The sequence below is a fragment of the Ctenopharyngodon idella genome, chromosome 20, assembly GCF_019924925.1.
Source record: "Ctenopharyngodon idella isolate HZGC_01 chromosome 20, HZGC01, whole genome shotgun sequence".
Lineage (NCBI taxonomy): Eukaryota > Metazoa > Chordata > Actinopteri > Cypriniformes > Xenocyprididae > Ctenopharyngodon > Ctenopharyngodon idella.
In genome coordinates, this window is record NC_067239.1 from 27,987,697 (window position 1) to 28,012,495 (window position 24,799).

Here is a 24,799-nt window from a genome sequence, read left to right on the forward strand (position 1 = left end):
GTTTGATGCTTAACTCATGGCTGAAAGCGAAATATTGGTTTCACTTATTTATTTATACAAACACACACACACACACACACACACACACACACACACACACACACACACACACAGCTGAAAACTTTTCAATCATAGAAAATGTGTATAAAAGATACTTTTCTATACTTATATAAATTATTTGAATAACAATGCATTTGGACATCAATTTGGCATGTCATTGACCTCAATATTTGAAAATAGGTAGTGGGTAATTGTTGTTGTTTTAATTTTGTTTATAAATTGCCTTTTTTTTTTTACAGCTAAAATGCATCTTCAGCCATTCATATGGGGAGGTGGTTTGTTTAAGCATGCCAGGAGAAGAAGCACGTAGGAAATTTTTTTCAGACCTCATTCTGGTGCAGGCGGCCAAGGCACCACCCCGCAGGAGAAACACAGGTAAGTGTTTACCATGGTTAATTCAGAAGTATAGATTTATCTACACTTAGGTTGAAGTTTTAACTGCCATTTTTACCTTTTTAAAGACTGCTTTACCAACTTTCAGCAAGCAGCAATTCTCAACCAATGGCATTGTGCGGAAATCAGAGTAAACATGGTCAGATACCCTCTTGGCATGTTGCTGATATTTAAGTTTTGTTTCAAAATGCCTTCTACTAGGGACTACCTTAGGCCTTGTTTACACCTGGTATTAAGATGCGTTTTCATCAATCCGATCACAAGTGGACGACACAAAATACAGGTGTAAATAGGGTCTAAAACGTTTTGCGCTTGTCTACTTTCGACAACTTCCAGAGGTAATAGAAAACATATTCTATTATGTTTCGTAGTGTAGTTAATGTCGTATGTTTTTCTGTCATCTCCTTTCACGTTCATATATAAATTGCACATGCTTATTTAGTCCATTAGATCGAAAGATCTGAAAAAGCCACTTTTTTCTTATTGCAATTACTTCCACCGCTGCTGCTGCTCCTCCAGAATTGCTATTGCTGTTGCTATCTGAATATATTCTCTTCTGAATATCTTCTCCATGTGGTCAATTGCCATGCTCATCAGCTCCCTCACAGTTGGAGCCATTATAGCAGGGAATGGCTTTCAAGTTGAAATGCAAGCATCATGACCCATTGATGCAGAGCAGGGGTCCTCCCGTGGGTCGACCACAGCCGTCTCTGAATAAAACACAAACCCTACTTCCTTTGGCAGTATAGCATCTGTGGTGGGAGAAAGGCGCTCTACTAAACACCGGGCCATAACCATTAGCTATAATTACACTCACAGTTAGCATGACTGCTTGCTAGCTGCTGCCACAAAGCAAATTGCTGAGGCTGGTGGCTCAATGATAGCCAGGCACTCTGCCCAGATCTTTGGATTAGCACAAGGTCCTCGGCCTGTTTGGCGAGAAGATTGTTCTTCTGTCAGCAATATTTTACAAGGCAGTACCACATTAGCACTCTTTGCTTGGTGTGTTTGGTCATTTCTGGAAGTCTGTTTTTGGTTCGTTGTATAGATGCAGCTCTGAATTACTGCAGCTGTCAGGTTGTTTGTTGGAGCTCTTCAGAAATCAATAATACACTTTGTGGCCCACGCTGTGGTGGGAAGCGTTTCTTGACTTCATCTATATAATGCAGGGTGTTTATAATTCCTCTAGCTGCTCTGGCACAGTTTCAGTGTCATCTGACTCTTAGAGTTGTTTCATTCCATTTGCTAAGCATTTCATCTGGTGTTAAAACCAGATTCCAATGCTGAACAAAATACTTGGAATAACACGATTTTCATAATGCCATTGCTAAGATAAAGGGTATTTTGATAATGTTTCTTGCACCACTCTTTAGGGTGGAGTGGTATATTACATCCACAATATTATAAAATATAATACACTACTGTTTAAAAATTTGGGTCAGTGAAATTATTCCTTTTATTCAGCAAGAATGCTTGCAATTGATCAAAAATGACAGAAAAGACATTTGGAATGTTACAAAATATTTCTATTTCAAATAAATGTCGTTACTTTCAAAATCCTGAAAAAGTATCATGATTTCCACAGTGTTTTCAATGTTTATAATAAAAAAATGTTTCTTGAGCATCAAAATCAGCATATTAAAATGATTTCTAAAGGATCATGTGACAGTGACGTAATAACTGAAAAACAGCTTTTCCATCACAGGATCAAATTACTTTTTAAAATATATTAAAACAGAAAACACATTTTAAATTATAATAATATTTCACAGTATTACTGTTTTCTTTATGGAAGTTTGTTTCCACCACTGAATAAAAAAACAAAAAAATGTAATTGTGACTTTTTTTCTCACAATTTTGACTTTTTCTCAGAATTGCATGATATAAACTCACAATTATCAGTTATAGTCAGAGTTGCCTGATATAGTCGCAATTGCCTGTTATAAAGTCAGAATTGTGAGATTGCGAGGGAAAAAGTTAGAATTGTAAGTTTATATATCGCAAGTCTGACTTTATTTCTCGCTACTGCGAGCTTATATCCGCAATTCTGACTTTATAACTCGCATTTGTGAGTTTATATCTTGCAATTCTGACTTTAGAACACGCATTTGTACATCTCGCAATTCTGAGAAAAGAAGTCAGAATTGTGAGATAAAAAGTTGCAATTATCTTTTAAAGGTCACACATTATGCCCTTTTTACAAGATGTAATTTAAGTCTCAGCTGTCCCCAGAATGTGTCTGTGAAGTTTCAGCTTAAAATACCTCACAGATCATTTATAAATCCATGTTGTAAATACCCATTTCTGACTACAGTCAAGAACAGGCTGTTTTCACGCATGTGCCTTTAAATGCAAATGAGCTGCTGTGCCCCGCCCCCTCTCTACGATCACAGTTCCTGCCTCAATCGGATTCTCTGCCAAATATTAACAAGGCATCTGCTTGGTTTTGATTATCATCTATATCGCGATCACTCTCACATAGCATAGTTTCTTTCATCATTAAAGTTTATTTTTCCACGTGTTTTAAAGCTATATCAGTTTAAACTTATAATGGATCGTTTTCTGAGCACACTTCTCTGAAGCGCACGAACACAGACAGCTGGCTGTCAGACGTCAAGTCTCGTGAGTAACTTCTCTTTCACATTTTTTGTTTTGTTTAAACTGTCAAATACACACAAGGTTCTGTCAAAAACACACACAGTTCACATAAACACAGTCAGTTATGTCTGTGAACGTAAATAGCAGGCAACGTTACATAAATCGTATGTGTATATTAGATCTGTGGCGCATTCCCTTCAAAAATAGAACTAATCCACTGCGTTTGCTCAGATATCAGTAAATGAAGACTGTTATGTTCACTCTTACATCCAACAACAAAACATCTCAATTACTTACCAGACATTGTTGTCACTACAGCTGCTCGAGCGCGGAGAAAATGGCGGACAGTGTACAGCTAACTGAGGGTGGAAACTATGGTAATGCAGGACTGTCAGTGGGCGTAGGCGGGGCATTAGTAATGTGCATGAGTAATGTGACGTCACATTACTCAGAAAATCAAAATGGCTTGTCTAATGAGACTGCTTTGGTTTAATGGGGATTTAAAAAAAAAAAAAAAAGGAGTGGATGGATTTTTATCATTGTAGGGTGGTTGTGTACACGCACTGCCAATACACATTTATATCCAAACACCTTGTAAAAGTGGATTTAGCATAATATAGGTGACCTTTAAATTATTTCATTCTGTGGCAGAAACAAGCTTCTATAGTTTTTACTGTCTTTAATAAATGCTGCTTTGGTAAGCAATATCATTGCGTTATCATTCAAAAATGTTCACAGAAGTCTGTTATTGGTATTTATGATTTTAAATATTTTAAAATTCAATATATGTAAATAAATATTGCTGTTTATATTTGTTATATTACATTTTTATTGCACACATGAAAATCATTTTAACATGCCTTGATGAAGGGGAAAAATCACTCTAAAGAAAATTCATAGATATTTATATATGTAATGAATATTGTTACAAGGCAATATAAAGATCATGAATCAGACATAGTGCTTCTTTAATTGCTCCTTTAGAAGTACTAAATTATTAATGAATCATTCATTCAAATCAGAACCGTCAGATTTCTCATGATTTCCATCTCTTACGCTGTATTGAGGGATTGTGTCTGTATTTGTGTTCCCAGTGTGCGCTCTGGAGGTGCTGACCCTCGCTGAAGACCCCGGCCCTCGACAGCTCTCACCAGAGGAGCAGCGGCGACTGGAGGAGCAAGAGGAGAACACCTTGCGTGAGCTCCGCCTCTTTCTCAGGGATGTCACAAAGCGTCTCGCCACTGACAAGCGCTTCCAGATCTTCAGCAAGCCCGTGGACATTGAGGAGGTGGGCTGTTACTGCACGTCAGCAGCTGTATGATTAATGCCTGTAGGCTCTGTACTCTATTCGTTCAATATTACCATCTAATTAGCAGCACCTATGGTTTATTAGCAACCCCCTGACCAAACAAATCAAATGATTGTCATTATACGACAGCTGCGGGCAGGATCATTACCTGAATCAGTAAATTTGAGAAGGCAATTAAAAAGTTCATCAATATAAGAAGCAAACAAGGAGGAAGGTGTGTCTATGAATACAGAGTGCAACACATTTTTGACCTGATCTCCTTAAGCATTTTGAGTTTGTTATAGTGTGAAGCTCAAAAAGCCTGTCAAGAATGTGTCTGGGTCATATGTATCTCCAGTTCAAATGTGTTTGTGTAATTTGTCTCTGTTTTAGGTGTCAGACTACCTCGAGGTTATCACACAGCCTATGGACCTGTCCACCATCATGATGAAGATCGACACTCACAAGTACACAGTTGCCAGGGATTTTCTAGTGGACATTGACCTCATTTGCAGCAACGCGTTAGAGTACAATCCAGACAAAGACCCAGGAGGTAAATATATAATATAGAGCAACTGGATAAATATTAGAACATCTTATAACAAAGTCTAGACATTCACAATGCCAGCAATATGCAGCAACAGTACAACAGGAAGTCATTCATTTTTAAGGAAAGTTGGTGCAGAGTTGATCAGAATATTTTGGTTATGTCATGTTATCTCACCTTGTATCTTAAAGTAACTTTTTTGAGAGTTTTGTAGTCAAGTACTTAAATAAACAAAATGTGAATTATAGTGGCAAGTATAAAAATATGATTCATGCATAAGATTTATAATGAATTATATATGCATTGAGGAAAATCAATTTTCGACATTCAAGTAGTGTTTTTTCTAGTTGACTAGTTGGTGCAGAACTAGTCGATTACCCATGCACATCTCTAGTACTTATTTAATACAGGTTATGCACAGCAAACGTCCGTATTCTGTAAAACAGGTTGGATCACTACTATTTCAGGTCTTTTGTATGTGCTTTGTTAAATATAGAGCTGTATTACTCTATATAGCTTCAGAGCTATATGCCGATTGATATCTAAAAGTTTTTTTTTTCTTCTTTTCTTCTCACTAACATTCGGATATTAAAATTGAATAAAACACCAAAAATAAAAAACTATCTAAATGTTGCCATCAGTTCATACTGCTGTTAAAACATTCTCTGACAAGCAGTGAGCCCTGTTTTCCTGTTTGTTCATGTGGCGTTAGGCATAAAGCCCATTTAGACCTCCGAAAACAGTAATACCAACCAAAAAAAAAAAAGCAGCAGCGACTGCCTGTACTTGAAGCGTAGAGGACATTAAATCAATGATTAATCAGACAGACTTGGTTCTTCACTGAAAGATATGAGAATTTGAGGACAATAAATGCAGCTAGATATTAACCCATTGACCTTTCTTCATTCAAAAGGCACAGGAAATCATTGTCGCTGATCTCTCCATAGAGGAAAAATGGCACTATAATGAGCAGTCTCCATAAAACCCATTCATTGCTTTAATGGACTTCTTGCTATTCTCTGGCCATACGGTCGGTCAGTTGGGACACTTTGCAGTGTAGAAAATCATGTCAGATATTTATTGGTGTTTATGGACGTGCCATATATGTACAGAGTACTGTGAATATAAACTAAACCAGAATGAAACGAGCCATGGAAACAGTGCCTGAAATACTAATTTAAATGTATGTAAGTTGATGCTCTTTTCTATCAAAGCATTGGGTGAATGTGCAATATTTATTTGGCCTATTTTGCCTGTGCAAACTGTCATTTGAGTACCACATCGTTGTTTTGTTTTTGAGCAAAGTGAGGTAGGACGGCTGTATATTATGCTTTGATTTCTGTTCATGTTGTTGCTGTTCAAGTCTGCAAGCTGGCTACTTCTGCACAACACTTAAGATTTTTTTTTGTCAGGACTTAACTCCCAAATGTCTGGATTAATTGGTCAGCCATTGAAGGTTGTTGGCTAAATGCAGCCGGTGCCTATGAATAAATCATAGTAGCCCATTTGCTGGGAGAACGTGGGTCATTTGTTTAAATGCAGCGTCCACAGAGGAGCCACTGAAGGAATGAGACAAAACGCAATTAGCTACTTTAATAAGGAAACAGAAAGAGGCTTCTAGTCCATTTAGAGCAGGGGAATATGGGATTTAGGAGCTGTCAAAATTCCATTTGTTAAGCATTACTCTCACAAGTGAAGCATGAACATTTCACTTAAAATCTAAGGTGTCCTGTCCTTCGCTATATAGGTAATATTTTTGTTCATTCGCTGCTGTTGTTGTTGTTTTTTATTTTTTATGTGAGCATCAATTCTGTCCTTGAAATGCAGTGAAGATCCAAATAGAGTACGGAAACCTACTTTTATTCAAGAGAGAGTCTCACAGTGGTTGTTTGAAAGTCAGATTCCTAGAAAGTGTGCGCTTTGAAATCGTAACCCAGCTGAAGTTTCAAAATCACATCTTAGTATGCAAGTTTTAAGGTTCTTCTAATTCAAATGATTTAATTTAGAGCTGCCTAATCCTGCCCCTGGACATCAGCCTCCCTGCTGAGTTTCCTTCCAGCCCTGTTCTAAACCAACTGCTTAAACTTTCAAGACTGCATCCCAGTTCACATAGATTATACTGAAAGTATGTACTTAGCTGGGGATGGTGAAGTATATATTTTTGAGAATGGAGTAAAACATTGTAAATGCAAGTGTGTGTGTGTGTGTGTGTGTATATGTTTGTATATATGCATGTGTGCGTGTGTCTTTGTGTATATATGTATACACTAAGACAATTTTTAAATGATTCATATAAAATGTATAATTCCAAAAATAATATAATATAAACATATATAGTATATATGAATGTATAAACAGTAAACAGTATACATACAATTATATATCTATATATAGTCACACACATAAAATTGTTTATCTAATGGATATACATAAATACACATATAATTATATTATATTTATGTAATTTACTAAAAATAGGGATATATATGTTTTTTCCCTTGAAAAAATGTTTCAGAAAATGCATCCCGTTTACACCGTTGCTGCTAAAACAGATTTACATTCAAATGGATGTCTTTTGACATTGCATCTCATTTTGCACTGTTTTTTGAGCATACAACCATGAGCTGTGTTTTTAAAATTGTGTGTCAAGTTAAAAATAGTTGCACATCTTTAATTAAACAATTTTCTATGTAAGATTACTAGGTGCCATTTGCTGAATTAAACATGCAGTGCTTTGAGGTCATGTGGCAACAGTGTAACCTAGTACTGTTTAAAGTGTTTTTCTTTAATCTGTTGTATTTAACATACTATTTTCTTGATTTTATTTTTTTTATGTAGATGATAAAATACAGTACTCAATAAGTAGTAAATTACTATTCTCAAAGTCAAAGGGCCCTATTTTAATGATCTAAGCGCATGGTCTTAAGCACACGGCGCAAGTGTGCATAGTGCATGTCCGAATCCACTTTTGCTAGTTTAAGAACAGGAAAAATGGTCGGCGCGCCTGCCCTTAAAGGGTTGTCCCTATTCTCTTAATGAGTAATGGGTGTGTTTTGGGCATAACGTGCAATAAACCAATCAGAGTCTCATCTCCCATTCCCTTTAAAAGCCAGTTGCGCTCGCGCCATGGTGGATTCGCTATTTACATGGTGGAATTTGCAAGCGGAAAAACTGAACGCTTCTCTAGTGAGGAAACGGATCTGCTCGTGCGTGAGGTTAAAGTATACGAGCAGACCATCTACGGGACAAGCCGGATTCCACCAAAGCATTTTTATCTTTATGCACACAATAATAATCTTTTACATTGTAATCCTTTTATTTTTAATATTTGGCATGTTTGTGTGCTGCTGCACATCCCTGTGTGCGCTAGTGTTGTCAAAAGTACCGGTACTTCGGTACCAAGTCGGTATTGAAATTTTGAAAATGTGACGATACCAGCATTTCTGTAGTACCGGGAGTACCGAGTATCCGGGTATATACGGTACCCATTGATAGGGCTGTGCCAGTATTTTACGTGAATATGACACAAGTGAAGCACAAAGCTTTGTTTACAGAAGAAATGATAGGTTAGCAATTAAATGTGACATCGCAGCCATGGAAACATTTTGGTTCATGCCGAATGAGAGAGGTAGCCTACGTGAGCTTTGTATTCTGTTTTGCGAATCGCGATCTGGTCACCCGATTAGCAGAGAATTTAACAATATTCCATTAGTTATTCCACTGAACCTGGAATCTCTGTTTCTTTTCACAAATCTTCACTCAACGCAGGGGATTATAAACGTTTCTTCCTTTGGTTCGCTTTTAATTAGGCCTATTATATTCGCATTCTTTACTGTGGTAAAGTAGAAAAAACACCGTAGGACAGAAACCTTTTTGCTTGCACGTCAATTTCTATTTAACACAGTTTGTGCTTGTTATTAGACTTTATAAGGCGCGTCAAGTTTATTTGTATAGCGCGTTTCACACGCCGGTGATTTTTAGTTTCGCTTTCTCTGGCAGCACAAAATCAAATACAGCCTGAATGTCTGAAGATAAAACTAGCTCTTCAGATCTTTTACAAGTGTCAGTTGATTGCAACATCAGATAACATGAAGATATTATTAAAGAGAAATGGTCTCTTTCCTGCTCATGTCCCACATCCCTCTCAAAGCGCAGAGCGGCTATATGATGCATCTTTGTGTGAAAATAAAAAAAGCGAATATTTTTTTAGAATAATACTTAACTAACTTATTATTTAGGTTACCATTATTTACTGATATTTATTTAATAGTTTTACAGGCTGTAGTGTGTCGTTTCACTGAAGGAATAGTTAAAATAAACATGCACGTCTGTTTCAAAATGGATGTTTGAGCATTTGTTTATTTATTTATTTTTTTATATTTCACAATTTATTTTGAGGTATATAATACACGCAAACATACGCACACACGCTCCAAATATTTATATGTATGATTACCATAATATTTAATTTGTTTTTAAAAATAGGTACCGAGAACCGGAAATTTTTCTGGTATTGGTACTGACTACTGGAATTTTACTGGAACACTAGTATGCGCGTTGTGTACCCGCATATAGATGCATATTACTAACGCGCCCTTTAAATAACAAAACAAATATTGCGCCATTGACTTTAGGCCAGGTTTCAGTTGGTCAGTGGCTCAGTCTATTTCAGTTGCCTCAAAATAATAATGTGCCAACAATGCACCTGAACACACCTCGTTTTCAGACCAGCACGCCCATGGGCGCACAAATGCATTTGCTATTTAAACAACATGGCACATGACGTGAAAATGATAACTGTGTCGGGCTGAAACTAGCAAATATCACTTGCATCGCGCCTGGCGCCGCATTGCACTGGCTGTATGATAGGGCCCCAAGTCAATTTTATTGTTATTTTTAGCACATTGCATGACAATGGTTAAAAACGATACACAGTTCCTACTTTCTGTTCTATTCCAAACATAGTGTACATTTTGTAGGAAGGAAAATCTCGAGGAGATGGATTGAGCATCGCTGATTTAATTTCTCTCAGGTCCATTTGTTCATTTGTCAATTTTGGCACCAGCAGTCAGATCTTTTGACAGTTCTTTGAAAGTCAAAATAAGTGTGTTTACACTCTCTTCCTCTCAGCCTGCCTTTATATCCTTGACTGGAGTAAAGAGTGCTCTCTCACTTGCTCTAGATGGCTTAATTAGGCCCATCTTCCAATTAAGAGGCAAACTTTGCCAGATCCTGACCTCCAGCCTGTCCCGGAGTAATGAGGACTACCCAGTAGCATGCTCTCTTTTCTCACACACACACTTTTCCTCCCTACATGTTTAAAAGCTGCTTGATTTAACGATAGAGAGAGTGAGGAAAGAGGATAGAATGCAAATGGTTGCTCTGAGAACTTTGAGAAAACACAGTAATCCCCGTTCTCACACCAGTGTGTTTTTGTAAACAGAGATGCTTTGATTGACTGCCCATGGAGTGGTCCTGCCTCAGAAGTATTTTTTTTTCAAATAAAAAAAGCTGATGCTTTAAGGTTCTTGGCCGTATGTCAGTCGATTACAGAGACCCATTGCCTGATTACAGCACCAAATTTTATTTATTTTGTTTTGATGTGCCTCTGAGGTTCTTTTCTTGTTCTTGTTGGTTTCAAAATCTGTTTATTTTTTATTTTTGTTAAATCTGTCTGGGGAAAAAAATGAAGAACACTGAAATGGTTGTGATATTTGTAATTAAAACTCTTTTATTTCAGTCATATGGTCAAAATAAAGTGAGTGGAGTAGCCTTGCAGCATGTCAAATATAGAAACAGGGCACTGTAGTCCTAAATTGTGTAATTTTCACTTTTTAATTCTCACAACTTTCAAACTTTATTTTTGGAAAGATATTTCGTCAGCTGAACAATTGGTATGTTGCTAAACAATCCATTGAATGCACTGTACTTCTTTCCCTCACAGCCTTGTTTTCATTCCTGTTAAAAATTTAAAATGGTGCTACCCTGATTAAAATCTATACATACTATATGTAACCAGATTTCTTGACGATGTAGGTTAGTTCATCGACACCACCTATATCTGCATGTTTTGACATTTTTTAGGCCTGTAATAAGCCATGTAGGAAATGTATTTATTTATTTACATGGTAATGTTAGTCGCCATCTTACCTTATGTTTGTTAATGTCTACGCTCCTATTAATGGTTGCTGCAGTTTGCATTTGCAAAAAGTGTCATTGGCAATGTATGCGGCTGTTCATGTTGTCAGAAATCATCCACTCGTTTTGAAAATAACTTTATGCTACAGCAAATGTATGGCATATTTTTTGCTTTGTGTGAAAACCCCTTCAGATGTTTATGACTTTATAAATCTATCAGGATAAACTATGATTTTTATTTAATAGTTTGCCCATATCCAGAAAAAAAAAAAAAAAAATTCCCTTGACAATGCAATCACAATCATTAATTTCTATGAATGGAATTTACATTAAAAACAACTGTTATTCATATTTGGAATAAATTATACAGCTTATTTACCTGGCATCTACACCTTGTTAATTATAATGGGTGTGCTTGAGTTCTGTTGTGTTGTAATTGTCATTTTTCGCAATTAGCTAATTGCGGTTGCTGTATTTGTAGGCTTGATTATTTATTCAATTAATTGTGCAGCTTTAATACCCAGAAACCTTGCTGTCAGTCTTCAGCAACATTGCTCTTTCTTCATCCACCCGAATGAATTTTTCATTGCCTGTGGCCTTACCATCTTCCATTGTGCTTGCTCACAGATAAAATCATCCGCCACAGGGCCTGCAGTCTGAAGGATACTGCACACGCCATGATCGCCTCTGAACTGGACCCTGAGTTCGACCGCATGTGCGAGGAGATCAAGGAGTCCCGCAGGAAGAGAGGTGACGCAACACTTCAGGCTGTCCTTAGTCCAGGGTTTCTTTGAGCTAGACTGAATCTTAGTTCACACATTGTGCACTGTATCAGAAAACTGTCACAAACCAATCCTCTTGCCCAAAACACATGCACACATTAACATTTGCAGTTACTAACTGTTTTTAACACTCCCATTTTAGGTTGATTTAGAATGAAAGAAATCCTTTTGTTCTAAAATCTCTTCTTATTCTCCATGTAGTGCTGCATTTAGCATTCAGTCGATTGGGAACAGTTTTAAACACCAGTCAACCGTCAAAATCAGAATTCTTATGTAACCGAAGTTTTGGATGAATGCAATAATGTAGACTAGTTTATTGTCATCACCTACAGCTGCACGTTTACACTTGTATTTTAGGTCTGTAATAAGCCATGTAGCAAATGAAAGAATGGGTCGCTCTCAGGAGCTCAGTGAATTCAAGCATGGTACCGTGATAGGTTGCCACCTGTGCAATAAGTCCATATTCCACGGTCAACTATTAGTGGTATCATAACAAAGTGGAAGCAATTTGGGAACAACAGCAACTCAGCCACAAAGTGGTAGGCCACGTAAAATCACAGAGCGGGGTCAGTGCTTGAGACAGAAGGCAACTTTCTGCAGAGTCAATAGCTACAGACCTCCAAACTTCGTGTGGCCTTCAGATTAGCTCAAGAAGAGTGCGTAGAGAGCTTCATGGAATGGGTTTCCATGGCCGAGCAGCTGCATTCAAGCCTTACATCACCAAGTGCAATGCAAAGCGTCGGATGCAGTGGTGTAAAGCACGCCGCCACTGGACTCTAGAGCAGTGGAGACGTGTTGTCTGGAGTGACGAATCACGCTTCTCTGTCTGGCAATCCGATGGACGTCCATTGTGCCAAGTGTTTGGTGGAGTTTGGTGGAGTTTGGTGGAGGGGGGATTATGGTGTGGGGTTGTTTTTCAGGGGCTGGGCTTGGCCCCTTAGTTCCAGTGAAAGGAAGTCTTAATGCTTCAGCATACAAAGACATTTTGGACAATTTCATGCTCCTAACTTTGTGGGAACAGTTTGGGGATGGCCCCTTCCTGTTCCAACATGACTGGTGTGTGTGTATATATATATATATATATATATATATATATATATATATATATATATATATATAATATAAATACATACATACAGTACTGTGCAAAAGTCTTGGGCCACCACCAGCTTTGTTGTTTAGCAATGTTTTAACGACCATATTTATTTTTGGTTTTTATTACGATACAAACAGAAAATACAGGAAATGTGTACACAATGTACAAAAGAGAACAAAATGGCTTCAAGCAAAAAATCTGTATTTAGTGTGTTTAGTTCTTCCAGTTTCTCAAAGATGAAAATCTGAAAGTTATGTTTTGAAAGTTTTCTTGGCCTTCGAGTCCTTTTCCATTCAGGTTTTGAGAGCCTGTTTTCTGCTATTGCTCAAGTGTAAGGGGAGGTCACTAAATACTTGCCAGGTTAGCCTATAGAAGTCATTTTTATAGTTTTTTATTTTTTCTTCTGTTTTTTTAATACTGCCTGCAAATTTCCTGTATTTTCTGGTTATATTCTAATAAAGAGACAATAATTATATATGGTCATTATACCATATACTATACTAAAACAACAATTAATGGCCTTTTGCACAGTGCTGTGTGTATATATACTATAAATGTGTATGTAAATAGTAATAGTAAATACATGTATTGTTTGTTTATAAGTATGTGTGTATACTGTAAAAAAATATTTATTTATTTCTACATGGCTTATGTATGCAAATAAACAAATTAATAAATGTATATGAATAATTAATTTACCAGTCCTTAAGAGACTTACAATTACGGGGTATCACTTAGAGTAATATGCAAATTTGGTTTCAGCCCTAGATTTTAGCATGCACGCCAGCACCTTGTTTAACACCCATCAGCACTAACATTTGTATTAGAGGTTTAATCCTTAAAGGCACATAATGTTGCGCTGTTCATTTTAAAGAAAAAAAGGCAACATTTTCCAGGAAAAAGATTTCTGTAGTTCACATTAAAGGCTGCTGCAAGAGTCTTGGCGACGAGCTCCCCGACCACCCTTTAATCACCAGGGGACTTTCTCTCAGAATGATTTAGCTCAGATTCCTGTAATTCGTTCATTTTGTGTCTGCTGTAACGAAAATCTCGCACGGCCCCCCTCTGGGCCGCACCTCGGTTCCTTTTCATTTTGCGCCAGTTCAGTGTTGAACGAATATGGTGGGGTAAAAAATGACCTGCTCTAGAGAAGTGCTGTTGAATATTTTATATGGTGCAGTGGAGAACTTATGGGTATCGGTATTGTGGTGCTTAAGTTTGAAGTTGGGCCGCATCTGAATTAAAAACCACCATGAAATGGCTTGACGAGGGCAGTTTTCTTTCCTGTGTGTTGATTGGGATCAGGCTTGTCTTTTTTTTTTTTTTTTTTTCTTTTTTTTTTAAATTTACTTCAAAGCTAAAATGATGTACTACTTTTGTTAATCAGAGGTAGGTGGTATTAGAAGGGAGACGGGGCATTATCAATCTAGTGTGCATTTGATTGGATAAAATGAGCGAATGTAGGATGAGTCATCAATATTTTTTTATTCCCTTTTCCCAGAGACTGTAAAATTATTTTCATGTTTTAGGAGTACTAGCATATAGATTACCCTTAAAGCTGACAGACATAGTCTAAAAGTCACAAAACTTGATTTAATGAGGTCTCAACAGTGTGATAAAGCCCACTACTAAGTCTTTGATTTTCTAGTCTCTAGAATCGCACCTTGAAGGCCCTTTTCAATGCACGTCTATGGTTTTTTTTTCATTTTAGCATTTGGCAGGCGAAAATTTGATTCCTTAGAACATGATAATGATCCCCTTGCGAGCGACCATCTTTCTAAAATCTCCTCTGAAGGCAGCCATATATTTTTATGCATACAGGACCCATTTATACTGTCAGGGGAAAATAGTGTGGTGCTTGAAATATTTTCCAAAATACTCAGTTACACAATTGGCTTTTATATTGTTTTGTGCTGTAAGCCAAAATAAATTAAATATTTTTTAGAAAATAATTAAGAGCATATTTTTAACAAGTAGAGCACTGTTAGAAAAATAAACCCGATATGCTTGGCGCTTTTCACAATAAATATAATTGCATTGCAATGTCACTGGAAAATTACAACACAGTACAAACTTTTCTTGACAGTATGTACGTTGCAAGGAAGAAGAAAACATGCAGATTAGTTTTTACATCTTTCTTAGCAAGCATATTGTCAGATGGGTTCATTTGGGGTCTCTGTAGTAACTTGTGTTTTTTGGCTCTCCCAGCCTCTCAGACCACACCGCAGCCAGCCATCGCTCCAAGCGCCGTGGCAACCAGGAAGCCCATGGGAGAGGAGGCGGGATTAAGCAGTTCTCAGTGTGATGGAGTGGACAAGCACTGCAGCAGTGAGTACATGCAGAACACAACAGCCAACAATAGAGATTGTCAAGGTCTCTGCTCTCTGTGTAGCAGCTCTTAGGCTAGACTATTTCCAGGTGATCGAACAAGCTGTACTTTGACTCGGTGTGCTGAAACGAGCCTTACGTGGTCCGACACTTCTGCTAACAGCTCTGCCTGTGAAAGGCGTTTTCACAAGGGACAGTGTGATTGTCGACGGGTACTCTGCCGTTAAACTGCTGGCTGTCTTTCACCTCAATCAGAAGGCGAATGAGGGGTCACTGTGCCCGTGGTATAAGTCTGTAGGCTCCTGAAGCCCCCATGTTACTTAAAACAGTTGTTATAATAGATTGTTAGTAAGTAGAGCTGGATGGTATGACGTGATATACTATGCAACTGAAGAAATGTCAGCTGATTGAGGTTGTGCCATACCATTTAAATAATACTTTACTTTTTTTTTCTTTTTTCTTGATGGATGCAAACCAAAAGATACGATTATTTTAATATATGTAAAAATAATTTTAATATATGTAATATTATTTTTTCTACACATGAAATCAAAATTGAGGAGGTGCACCACCCTCTATTTTTTTTTATTTAATATTCTGTTTTACTCGGAAATATGGCACAATACTAATACTAATTTGCTAAAATACTTAAATATTTGCTAAAATATTAATGTAAAAAATGAAAAGAAAAAAAAATATTGACATGTAATAATCAATACAGTATTGTGAGGGGAAATGTATGTATTTATTTATTTATTTATTTTCAAACTTTATGGATGCAAACTATGTTTTTGCATTTTTTGCAAAGATTATTTTAATATATGTAAAATAGTTTGAATATTTATTTTTTTAATTTTTCCCCCTTAAAATATCAATATGAAGTATTTTACTAAAAACTGATTCTTGACATGAGATTACCAATACAGTATTGTGAGGGGAATTTAATTAATTAATTATTAAATTTATTATTTATATATGGAACTCAATTGACACAAACCATAAGATAATTTTAATATATGTAAATATTTGAAGAGTTTGGTTCCAAAACGCGATAAACGGCATTTTCAAAAAAATTGAGTTTCCACCAAAATCAGTATTGTATTTGGTCGGTATTGAAAAGTCATTTATTAATTTTGCGCAAAATGCGATATCCGTCGTGTTATTCTGTCATGTTTTCTCCCTTCTTTCCAAAACGCGACAAATGCCAGTGTCCTTTCTCTGCAGAATGCGATATATCCGCTCAACCAATCACAACGCACCATTCCACACATTGTAAACAGTAATGGCGGCGCTCTGAATACACCCGGCATCCTAGATTTCCTTACCTGCTTTGTACTTTGTCATCAACAAAAACAGAAAAATGAATAATTTTGACAGCGTTGATGAACCTGTGGTGGTTTCTGCAGTGGGGAAGAAACATAAGTCATTGAAATGTAATCATTTACGTGAGGTGATTAAGAAGATGAGGCACTCGAGTCGGGAGGAGGAAAAATGCCGGCTGTTGCTTGTTCCACGACAGCATCAAACTTCTGTCATGGTCCCCAAAACTGAATTATGGACAGTTTTTAAAAGCCGTTTTTAATACCAATGTACTCGGCAAATGTGTTTATTTTAACCGTACGGTGGCGCCAGATACTCTTTAATTGGTAATGACAAATGGAGACATAATTTATTTATAACATTAACAAGATGACTCGTTGAATTCATTTTGGGAGCGACGACTGAATGTATTTTTAGTAAAATGCCTGTATATAAGATTAGTATTGACAAAGTTCAGAGGCTGTCAAATGGAGATCAAATTACTTTGTTGTGTATTTTCAATATGAAAAATAACTTTTATATCGATGGATTAATTGCATTTTGGAAAAAAAAAAAAAAAAAAAAAAAAAAACGTGTCATGGATTTATTGCATTTTGGGGAAAAAAATAATCAGTTTTTATAATAAACCTTTTAAAATCAAAATGTAGATTTGAATTTTTAATGTTTTTATAACCAAAAGATGCTATGTGAAAGTTTGAAACAGAAAATAGTGGTTTTCATCTTGCCACTTTCTTGGTAAAGAAAACACTTTTTTACTTAAATGGATTTATAGTGTTTTGGAACCAAACTCTTCATTTATTTCCAGCATTATTTCCAATATTTATGAATTTCCAGCAAAAATAACTATATAATAAAATATTTTTACTGCTCCATAAAATTCATTTTACCATGATTTCATACTATCCCCCCCAATTGAATGGTTTGAGATTCCTCAGTTGTTTTCTCATTGTTTATCAAACTCTTAATGAATTTGCTTACAGATAGGACTCATTTTTGTGAGTGCCATGTTTGCAAAAACATTTGCATACCTGAATGAAAGAGAAACTCTCTCCAGTTGTTTTTATGCTTCAATGTCAAATAGAGTAGATACTTTATTGCCTTAATGCAGCTTGTTTGTTTCCTACTATGGCTTTTATAAGTTAATTTAAGTTAATTTAAGTTTGGCATCTGGCTGGAAGGCTGTTCTGGAAACACAGCACAAGCTTATTGTTCAGCAACAATTTTTTTTTTTTGCTGTCTAATCAATGTTTAGCTATAACTTTCTCAAGTAATCGATTTAGAGTTACTAAAAAACAAAACAAAAAAACATTTGACTTTGATGTCGGTCAGTAAACAATCTCTCATAACACCCTACATGTTTCCCATGGTCGTTGAAAACCTTCTAAAGTTTGATTTCCAGGGTGGAACGGTCTTAAAAGGTCATTGAAAAGTAATTGAAATTTCTGTAGTGTATATATTTATTTTCTACTTCTCAGAAACTATTTCTTAGACTAGAAACTACACTTTGTGAGTGCAGTTTATAAAATGTTTGAAAAAGTCCTGAAAATAATAGAAATTCATAGTGTTTTCAGACAATGTACAAACATATCCAATCAGTGTTGTCCTGTAGTCCCTCTGCTATTGATATGCACGAGAGTGAATCAGCCAGGATTTACACAGGTGTTGCGACCATAACGCAGCAGCATCTCCCAGAACAGAACATTTCCCAGCATCAGAGCAATGCCCTCTGGTTGCACTCCCTCACAGCCTCGGTAGACCCAGCCAGGTCAGTCCTCTTCTGTTGCTGTTTGGCAGATGGAGAGGGATGCTGGGAATTCTCAGGAGCCATGAGGGTCAGAAAGTACTATCGGCACCCACTCTGGGGCTAGGCGCGCTGGTAGATCTGTGCAGCAGCTGGGAACGTGTTTTATCACATTCATCTCACATCTCGGCTTCAGAAAAGCTTTTAGTTGTGCCTCAAAAGAGGTTGCTGTGGAGGAGTGGCTTGTTTAAACCTATCATGCAGCCATGTTGCCAGATTGAGCTGTAATGGCGTGAATTGCTGAGAGCCGGCATTACCACCCCTGGCGCGATAAGCAAGTTCGTTCTTGCAGCTTTGCCAGCCTGGACTCATTAGATTGCAGGGAAGTCATCGGATGGCAGTCGTGGGATGCTTCCACATGCACTTTGGGAGATTAATTAGCAGCTATCTCAAATATAGTGGATCTGATAGAGATTTTTGACTAGTGTAAACTTGCTACAGAAAGGATCAGTCATGGGTTGTTTATTTTTAGACTGTGTTTTTTGGGTGTTAATCATTTATTCAGGAATCAGCCCAGACTTGATATTGTATTATAGATATCTGGATCATGATGCGAATCATGATATTGTGGTTGGTTCTTTAGTATATATTATCAGATCTGTGATTATATTACAACCTTTTACTCGTTTCGTCTGCATGGTTATATTTTTAGCTAGTTTTGAGTTTGGATTTAATTGATTAGAAATGATTGAGTTTGCATTGTCAAGTGAGTGCCATTCAAAAGTTTGAGGTCAGTAAGATACTTTTTGAAAGAAAATAATACTTATATTCAGCAAGGATGCATTAAATTATTCAAAAGTGCAAGTAAAGACATCTTTAATGTTAAAAAAGATTTCCATATCAAACAAATGCTGTTCTTTTGAACTTTGCATTTATCGAAGAATCCTGAGAAAGAAAATGTAACTGTTTTCAACATTGATAATAAGAAATATTACTTGAGCAGCAAATCAGCATATTAAAATGATTTCTGAAGGATCATGTGACACTGAAGACGGGAGTAATGATGCTGAAAATTCATTCTGTGATTTGCATCACAGGAATAGATTACATTTTAACATATTATACATAGAAAACAATTCTAATAATATTTCACAATATTATGGTTTTAATATATTTAAAAAAAAAAAAAAAAAAAATTACCTACCCTAAATGTTCTATACATTTCTCTACTTATAAACAGATTTAAAGTAGTTCTTTGGTTTAAAAATCATCTTTAAGCATTTAACTTTTTTTGAACATTTGAATCTAATACAGTATGTAATGGCACCAAACTCCTAATTTGTGTCCTGCGCTTCCTCATCTTGCCACAAGATGTCGTATGTCTCTCTGATTATCTTACAGTCTCTGTCTAGAACCGTACTGTATAACAGCTCAAAGGAAAAGAAACACATAGAATGATTACATCCTTGAGAGATGAGAAGGTGGCTGTTAGGTGCAATAAACACCTCAGGATGAGATGGGCAGGCTCCTGTCTGCCTGTGTTATATTTCTTGTTGTGAACACGAGGTGAGTGAGCACAAGCTCAAGTTTTTAGCTCCTAAGAGGTTGTTAAGCATTTCATCTACTTTCCATCTGTTTCGCCCAACAACAAACACTAATTTGAGGAAAAGATTCCTTAAATTAGCCTTATCCCCCTAGTGATTAGTTTTATCTTTGATGCTGTCAGAAAAAGCCATTAGTAGTGTTTTTCTCCTCCTTTTATCTGGCTTAATGGTATTTACTGATTCTGGGCTCAGTTGACAATTTAATCTGAAAAGAAAATTGATCCAAGGATCTTTTTTTTTTTTTTTTTTTTTGTGCTTTGAGTTATTCTTAAATTCAAACTCCTCAAACTAATGCTTGCCTATTGATAGATTTTGTCCCTTTGTCCTTGAGTTATTGTGAACTGGCAGCAACAACAACAGTGAAAGGATGGCAAGGAAACAGATGCCTGTTTAACATTGTCTTCCTTCAAATCTTCTACATGATCATGGCAGGTCTATATGACGCTAGGAGCTTCTGGGTATTTGTGAGAAAGGGTCTCCTGAAGTCATGTCCGAGTCAAATTTTTAACCTCATTGTCAAAAGAAAAAAGTATTAAATTATATTCTGTATTGAGACTGTTTTTAATCACAATTTTTTTTTAATGACAATTGAGCACATTTTCCCCCCAAAATTGTCTTTTTTCCCCTAATTTTCATTATTCTCATTTAATTCTCAGAAATACTGTAATACAATTTTAGTTGTTTTCCTTTATTAAAACTAAAATAAATAATAATTTACCATGAATGAATAATTTACTAGTTAAACATATATATTTTGCATTAAAACAATAGGAGTTTTTTTAGGGAAAATATACTAGAAAAATCTATAAATTTTCTATTTTTCACGTCATCTTCAAGTCATGCAATAACTTTGTTGGAGGAACCGACCAAAATATATATATATATATATATTTTTTCACTAATAATCTTTATCTCCACAAAGTGCTGTGGCCATATCATAAAGTCAGTAAGTTCATCAACTGAATCATCCTGATTTGTGAACAAATAATTTACTCTGGTTTTGTGAGCTGGATCAACCAATCCATATATTTTAGGGGTGTAACGGTACACACATTCATACCGAAAATCTTCGGTGCATTTTTTTTTTCGGTTCGGTATGCATGTGTTAACCACTGCACGTGCGGAACGTAATGTCAAACTCAGAGTTTCCCCCTGGGATGGGACAGTATCCTTTATATTGATATATTTTGATGTTGGACACAATAAGCCAATATGCCACACAAGTGCATGATTGAAGTTGTGAGACATGCTTTATATTAAAACATATATTATATTATATTAGCTTCAGACTAATATTACATTATATTAGCTTCAGACTAAATCATAAGCCTACATGATTCACCCTACTGTCAGATGTGTGTGTTGTTTAATGTGTTTGAGATGCGTTTTCCTCAACTTGCATCTTACGGTTGTATACTTACCTATAAATGTTTACTTACTATGCAAATATATCCATTTTCACATAAAGGATTATCCTGACAGGAAGGGAGTCTGCGTTTGACTTCACAGACTTCAATGAACGAGTGCGAGTATGTGCATGCGCGTCAAATAGACGCAGCGGATTAGAATGGAAGCACAATAATTCTAACCTTGTTATAAAATATTTGGCATCCAAAATTGTAAGGACTTCAGATCTCTTCCCTCAATTACAACAGCACCATTTACTGCATTGTATGTTGCTGCCATTCAAAGACAGACATGGTTTGTTCAGTAAACCACTGTTTAATAAAAGAAAAATACTTCAAAACCGAGGTATGTAACAAACAAATGTAACGTTATATAATAGATATTTTTCTCTCGAATTTTGTGTGAAATATGCCCTGGACATGTTCATGACAGACTTTGCGAGATAATGCCTTGTGGTAATACTGTGTGCTCCTGTGAAACTAGATGTCCTATATTTAAAATAATTGAATTTGTAGGTGTAAACGTTAGTACCCAAAGCAATATGACTGGAGAGATGACAAATGAACCATCAGATTCAGAAGCCTCAGCAGTCTTGTACCAACAATGAAGATCACAGACAAGAACAAAGAGCGACGTGTTTCCGCTGTGGTCCGCTATTGTCCCGGTGATGAGTCAGCCGCCCAGCACAAACTCACGGAGACGGCAAAACTAAGCAGTTCTATTATCAAGGTCTTTTATGGGATAGCAGAAGGGATATTTAATCCCTGTGGCTGTCTAGAGCTGCTCGCTTTTCTTGCTTATCCTCACTGTTATCTGATGCCGAAGGTTGTGAACCGTTGCCCATGCTCTAAATCAGTGGCTTTCAACTGGTTTTGCTTCAGGACCCAGGTTTTACTTTGGACATCAAGTGGTGACCCAACACAGTACCAAGTTTGTTTTTTTTTGTTTTTTTTGTACAAGTAAACATCTAAATGTGTTAATATTACCATTAACTGAATAAACCCAACAATATGCAAAAATGTTAATATATTTATTTATTTATTGTACATAGTTGTGAATGAATAGGAAATAATGTATTCAACCATTTTGATTTCCTAAATATTTTTTTTAAATGGTTTCCAGATCTTGTCAACCAATAATTCACCATACATAACACATCACATTTAATGTATTCTGGGTCTTTTATTTCTTGAATAGTTATTAAGAATGAGAAAGATGTCATACAACCTGTCCATGTTGACATTTGTCTAATTTGGCTTTAACGCATAGCCTTTGACATCAACATCATAAAAAATGGGAGGTGTATTTGGGTAAAGCTCACACAAATGGAAAACAAGTTTTATACACACTAACGGTGTTCAGAAATCCATAGCACATTCAGGAAGGTGCAACCGCAGTTCAGCAGATGCTCTCCTGAGCTGGAGAAGTTGAAAATGTGTTTTATCGCTGGGATGTCCTGCTATCTGATGTGACTTTGTGTCCTTTTTAGAATTTAGCTCTCACTTGGAACTTTGTCATAGCCTAAGTGATGTACTTGTCATGACAATATGTGGTGTTCAAAAGCAAGACGGCGTTTTTTTGCTTTTTCCTTTTTCAACCATACCCTGCTTGAACTGCAGTCTGGAGTTTGGTGTGTATTCAAACAGATGGTTTTGAAAAAAGTGGTCTTTTTAGCTTGGCAACGGCTCAGTGAAAATTGTAGAAGTTTCACTGTTGAACATACTGAACACTTGATACTGGTAGGGAGTAATTTTTAAAGTTCAGACTCAGAGCAGATGTAAAAGTAATATTGCAATGTTTTTTAGTTCTTGGTCTTTAACTTTTGCAGATGTCTCGTTCTCATGTTTACTAAGATATTTATTTATATTTAGGAAACATTTTTTTTAAGCATGAAAATACATAATGAGCACTGATGTTCTGTACATGATCTATTCCATTAAATAGTGCATTAAATAATACTTAGTTATATTCATACCTATACTATTCAGAATAAGCTATGAAAGGCTGAGTATTTTATTATTATTATTATTATTATTATTATTATTATTACCATGGTAAGACCCATAGATTCACTTATTATGGAGAAGTGTCATTTAATCTTACTGAATAAGACCAGCAAATATGATGACATTAAAACCTGGCATTATGCTCCACTGGTAAATACATAGAGGTGCTTGAATTGTAATGTTCAAGTATGTAGTAAACCAACACAAAGGTTGCAGATTGAGACTTCAGTAGTAACTGGACTCTTGTAGTCACTGTGGAATAACTGTGCCCGCGAGTAAAGCACTTAACCCCAGATTGCTCCAGCGGGACTGGCCCTGCAATTAGTGTGCTGGAAGTCGCTTTGCAGTGTTTGCTAAATGGCAAGCAACTAATTTGTGCCCAAGGCTGCGTTTAACTTCCCTCGTAGAAAATCATTGCTGGGGATAAATGTGAAACATTGTTTTACATTAAACTGTCATTGTCTTGTGCACAAATTGTGTTTGCTGTATTGAATGAAAGAACATTTGCATTTCATTGGTTGCCCAAGGATTTACAACATTTTAAAATATTATCAAGTTAAACTTTGGAAGAAGTCTGTATGGAAGATATAAGTAAGTACTCTTGAAATCCTACAAATGTGGGGCATTTTTCAACGGGGGAAGTATAATTTTATTTATTTATTTATTTATTTATTTTTTAACTCTTGTGCATCAATTTAAAAAGTTACACTGAGGTCCATAGAGGACAAAAATGTCCATGTCAAAAAACTGACAAAAAAATTTGAAGCTTTAAAGCACAGACTTAAGTTTGTTTTAATTTTAAAGAAGACCCTGGGCCGATTTTTGTTGAAATAAAAAAAACAAAAGTTAAAAAATTGAAACAAAAAAAGTCATAGATGTTTAAGTTTAGGAAAATGTTTTATGAACATTTTATATAAAATATGTATTTAATAAAACATGTTGAAAAATCAATGCCATAATTCTAAACAAGTTGTGTTCCAAATTTGAGTTGATATCTCAAAAAATGAGCTTTCGGTAAGATTTTGTTTGGGCGCAGTACCAAATTTTCCACATTAGATGTCAGCAAAACTCCACTGGTGCTCAGTGGTTGGATTTGTGATTTGCAGTACAGTAGTTTTTCTCTCTCAAATATTACACGCGCAAATATTATTTATTTTTTATTACAGGCATACAAACCACACTCTGACATCCATACCAACACACCCAGACAATTATGGCTGCATAATTGATCCATTTGGCTCTATAATATGCAGAAGCAGAAAACAGGAATTAAGCGAGTATTTGCTTTATAGGCCAAACCTAAGAAAATGGTAAAAAAAAAAAAAATAATAATAATAATAATAATTTTGAAGCCTTTCATCATTTTATACTGTAGTTAAATGGCCCTGGGATTAAAAATTGCAGATTTAATGGGTTTCGATGGAACATTTTTGTCCTTAAGGTTCTAAGTGTAACTATTTTAGATTTATTAAAGGAAATGGGGGGTGAAAT

The 24,799-nt window shown here is 36.0% G+C and overlaps 1 protein-coding gene across 2 annotated transcripts in view; it reads left to right on the forward strand.

Moving 5' to 3' along the window:
• Nucleotides 1-24,799, forward strand: part of atad2b (ATPase family AAA domain containing 2B) — an 87,480-nt gene that overhangs the window by 24,431 nt on the left and 38,250 nt on the right. For both annotated transcript variants that reach the window (XM_051874739.1, XM_051874740.1), the window contains exons 20-24: nucleotides 300-435; nucleotides 4,146-4,339; nucleotides 4,733-4,892; nucleotides 11,652-11,774; nucleotides 15,111-15,230. In XM_051874739.1, coding sequence (XP_051730699.1) covers nucleotides 300-435; nucleotides 4,146-4,339; nucleotides 4,733-4,892; nucleotides 11,652-11,774; nucleotides 15,111-15,230 — 733 coding nt within the window. The remainder of the gene's footprint in view (nucleotides 1-299; nucleotides 436-4,145; nucleotides 4,340-4,732; nucleotides 4,893-11,651; nucleotides 11,775-15,110; nucleotides 15,231-24,799) is intronic.